Source organism: Formica exsecta, unplaced genomic scaffold, assembly GCF_003651465.1.
Source record: "Formica exsecta isolate Colony F162 unplaced genomic scaffold, ASM365146v1 scaffold627, whole genome shotgun sequence".
Classification (NCBI taxonomy): domain Eukaryota; kingdom Metazoa; phylum Arthropoda; class Insecta; order Hymenoptera; family Formicidae; genus Formica; species Formica exsecta.
The window spans coordinates 15,071-19,471 of record NW_021853389.1 but is presented as its reverse complement, the minus strand read 5'-3'; the positions used below and the strand labels follow the sequence as shown (position 1 = coordinate 19,471).

General features: G+C 36.5%; 1 protein-coding gene across 1 annotated transcript; it reads right to left on the bottom strand.

The window, feature by feature from the left end:
* Positions 1-552: 552 nt before the first annotated feature.
* On the bottom strand, positions 553-3,928 carry LOC115242783. The gene is made up of 8 exons (XM_029819326.1): positions 2,867-3,928; positions 2,608-2,754; positions 2,115-2,295; positions 1,590-2,036; positions 1,351-1,479; positions 854-1,078; positions 736-777; positions 553-651 (listed from the first exon to the last, which is right to left on the bottom strand). The coding sequence occupies exons 1-6, from the start codon at positions 3,914-3,916 to the stop codon at positions 930-932; spliced, it is 2,103 nt and encodes a 700-aa protein (XP_029675186.1). The 5' UTR covers positions 3,917-3,928; the 3' UTR covers positions 553-651; positions 736-777; positions 854-929.
* Between the last annotated feature and the right edge of the window lie 473 nt (positions 3,929-4,401).

Genomic DNA, 4,401 nt, shown 5'->3' with positions numbered 1-4,401 from the left:
ATCACAAACGTAAGTTGAAACACAATAATAGCGTTTTCGAATGTAGCAGGTTTAATCGCTCTCAGAGCGATTAATGACGTCATTGTATCGTCTCTGCCAATAAGGGCCGTGGCACATAAAAAAACTTAAGCAGTAAAGGTAACATTTCATGAGCAATGAAAAGCAGCAGCAGTTCGTTACTAAACTGCTGCTGCCTTTCACTGCCCATGAAATGTTACCTTAAGACTTAAGACGTAAGCGAATTGACCAATCACGGTCAAACAATAAAGCAGCCATATTGAAACGTAAGCTACGCTGAAAATTCCGTATAGTTGAAATTCTTAAGTCTTAGGGCCACCGCACAAGCTTTTCCGTAATGTATTACATTACGTTAAGTACTGATTCTAAACCTAAACTCGTACGTAATCTTAAACTTCAGTCAACGCACAGAGAAAGGGTGTGTTCCGATATACACTGCCAGTACCCAAGGAACACATCGTAATCAAAATGACATCATTTTGATGTCATAACTACATCACATTAGAGAAAGTCAATATGATTATTTTTGGTTACAATATTTTAACTTGACATCTAAGTGGTCAAGCTTGATACGTATTTCTTCTTGAACTTTGACAATATTGTCAATAATTTCCGATGCGATATCTGTGCTCTCTGAAAATGATATCCATAATCACTTAATCGATCCCACTCTCATCTTGTAATTGACATGAAAATGAAAACATTACGAGTACTTACCGACATTTCTTTGTCCCTTCTTGCGGGAAAAGTCACCAGAATCTGGCCAAAAATACATCGTGTAAAATTATAAAGACAAATTAAATAGTTGAGAAACAAAATAAAACATTATTCTCACCTTTCGAGGACGACTTTGCGGTATCAATTTTCACTGAACTCTCCCTATTATCAAAGTCTTGTTGTGCAGACCTGTATTACTCAAATTTCCGTATAATATCATCGTCACTGCTTTGGAAAACTTCACTCTGCTCCTCTTGATCTCTCATCTGGTGCAGTGTGGGAGAAACTTTAGACCCTGCTGATGTTTGCGTCGCGGGCAACATTTCTGAATCGGAAGTCATATCTAAGAAAAATGAGAAAGAGTAATCAAAACTTGCACTGCCTAACTCGTAGAAGTTCCAAAGCCGGCTGGATTGCTGTGATATCTTCTCTTTGGACTCATGACACATTACGGGTTGGAAAAAAGAAAAAAGCAAAATGTTTTGAATTGTATAGATGAACAGTTCTCCGAGTGTAGATGGCGGCGGATAAAAAGGAAATACTCGCTTAACATAGAAACAAAATAATCCAAGAAATATCACAGGAATCCTTTTCCAAAAAAAAGGAAAAGTTTACTGTCACTATCCAATGGAGATTTAAACAGGTTGGAGGTATGAAGGTTTGTATGTTGGAATGTACACGGAAGATCAGCAGCATTTGCGTTTTCTGTATCTGCAGGACTCTTTCCATAGTTGATGAGAATTTCTGTAGCAACATAAACCAATTGTGAGGAGTTCACATAATCCGTACAAATATGATAAAAATGAGTAGGAACACAATTACAAATCATGCCACTCGAAAATTTAATTTATTACCTTCCGGTTGTGATTTTCTGGGAGACGCTTTATCGTTTACTACTTTGATAAGTTTCTTCACAGTCAAAACTTTCTTTTTTGTATTCAAATGAGATTCGTTGGATTTCAATGCTTTTTTGGAATGAGAAACTTGGGCTTTCAATGCAGCGAGCTGCTCCCTGATATTTGCTGCAGGGGCTGGTATGCTATTTACTTGAGAGACATTTTGACAGTCTTTACGCTCCTCGTTCTCCGAACGTTGTATTTCTCGACGGGATCCTCCTGCAACATGCCGTTTACGTTTTGTATGCATATTTTCTGGCTCCCAATCGTCATCATCAGAACTCTGAGTAAATCTGGTCGGAAGTTGACGCTTCCGCGGTTTTTCGTAATCAGTATCTATGTTGGAGTCAATAGGTTGATCTTCGGCGGCCAATATAGCGGCTTTATGAGCCAGATTAAAAGTTTCTGGAAACACGAAAGGAAATAGTAGTTCAGTATTCATAATTGAGCTCAGTGCATAAAGATTATAGCTAGGCTACTTACTGTAACTGTGCAAAAACTCTATGTTAAACTCTTCCCAGTCTTCTTGCGCTTCCACAAGAGACATTACCAATCTCGTAGGGCATTTGGTTTTAGTAGGATACACGACAGTCTCTTTAGATTTATTCATCCATTTAGTTGCTACCACGCATATGCCTCCATCCGGCCAAACAACAACTGAAAACTGTCATGAAACAGAAGAAATAAGTAAAACAAAGGAACACTTTGTTGTCATACATGGCGTCAATAATGCCTTTTTAGTTTAAGACATTTTAGGTCGTGTAGTGTATCTACATTTTAGTGCATCAGGACTACGTTAGATAGTTTGATATCTCTTAGCATTTAACATGTGAAAAATTAAATGTAAAGTTAGAATGTCAACAATAGCTTATCAGTAGAATAATCAATAAAATTGACATTTTCATGTCGCGTTAAGTAAAAGGAGAGCGAATTTCCCATAGCTGAAATTTTATTGCAGTTTAGCAGAATATCTCACCCTTATTTTACTCTTGCCTAGCATGAACGAGCGGAATACACAGATAACTATTATCGGCAGGAATGAGAATGCATTTCTGGAGAACTTGATTAAGAGACCAGACTTTTTCGGCTTCTTCAAGTTGCGATATTTTACAGATGCCCATGTCTGTAGAATAAATAGGAAATGTAAAGAAGTCACAAATATTCCTAAATCTATGTCCGTGTAAGGAAATTCGTGTGCCACCAAAGGGACAAGTAATTCTTGAAAGGACGACCACCTCGCCACTTTTTGACTGAAAGCAACAATCAGCTTCTGACGTGGAAAGTATCATTCCATGCATCGTCAACTTGGAATAATTTTCTACTTCATCGCCTTCCTCATAATGTTTTTTACTTAGTTCAATGCGCTCTTCGTCAATTATGTTTTTCTGCATGAGTCGGCCTCCTCTTTCAAAGTCTCTGTTGTAAAGTTGCTGAAGAGGCATGTGTGTTGCCCTTAGGCAACGCTTGATGACACCTAAGTAATTTTCGTACTTAAACGAACTGAAATTACTAAGAGCCAGATGAGTGCGGCATTCCGTAGCTAAATGGCAAAGTGCATGAATATAATAAGTGACAAATTCATTTCCAAAGATATCCGCAGCATGATAAACAAATGAACGGAGGAGGAGATCCGCTATCTGAATCATACCGTCCTTTTTAACTAAGAGGGGACTTGAAAGAATGTACACTCCACATTGCAGAAATAAGTAGTTCGTGTATAGATTTCGATCAAGCAAACTGAACACTTTTAATCCATCGTACAGGAGAATCCTTCTAAACTCTGATGCCTTGTATCTTCCGAAATAGGATAAGTTGCGAGGCCTTCTGCAAAATTCGACTGGAATATGAGGTTTAATGTTGTCCATTGCAGCGGAAACAGCAGCCCTGTCACGTGCTGAAATTTGTCCTCGATTTGGCCCTTGTTTTCCCAAAACAAACTCCAACCACCGTTGAAAAACTCCGCTATACAGAAGATGCATTTCGTCCAACCTAAATTGAGACACCATACCAATCCCAATTTCTTCTAACGGAGACGTGATCCCAGGAATATGATGGGCAGCATCTATTTTTGTTCTGAACTCTTCATCATTGCGAAGAAATGCATCATGGTCTAGAAAAACTTCTCTGTTCTTATAGCGCACGCCAGTGACGTGACACTTTTCACAAACTTTTCTTGACGTATGTCCTCTAATGCATTTTATAAATGCTCTTGCGGGGGCATCCAAAACAAAATTCCGTACTTCAACACGATACATAGTATCATTAAATATAATTCCATTTATCATTAAAGTAGAAAGTTCGTCTATATATATATATATATATAGAATATATGTATTAACTGTCATCTACAATAAATAAATTAAAAATTGTAGTTTATGATTGTTTACTAACAGTCATGATGCACGAATATCTAGATAATGCCTTGATATATGTGCCCGCCCTGAATTATCAAAAGATGTTTTAATATAACTTTATATATCTATGCAATAATGCATTTGACTGTACGGTAATTGCTACAAAGTCTACACTTGCAAAAATATCAATTATGTACCAGCCTCAAAAAATTGTTTGAAGAAAATGTATAATTTTTAAAGACAATTATATTTAGTTATAATTATATCTCCATATAATTATAATTTAGTTTAATTACAATTATATCTCGATATAATAATAATTTAAAATAGTGTAAATATAAAATTTTTGTATTTTTATTATGTCTCGACGTACACCTAATTTTAATTCATTAAATTATTACTATGTCCAAATGTAA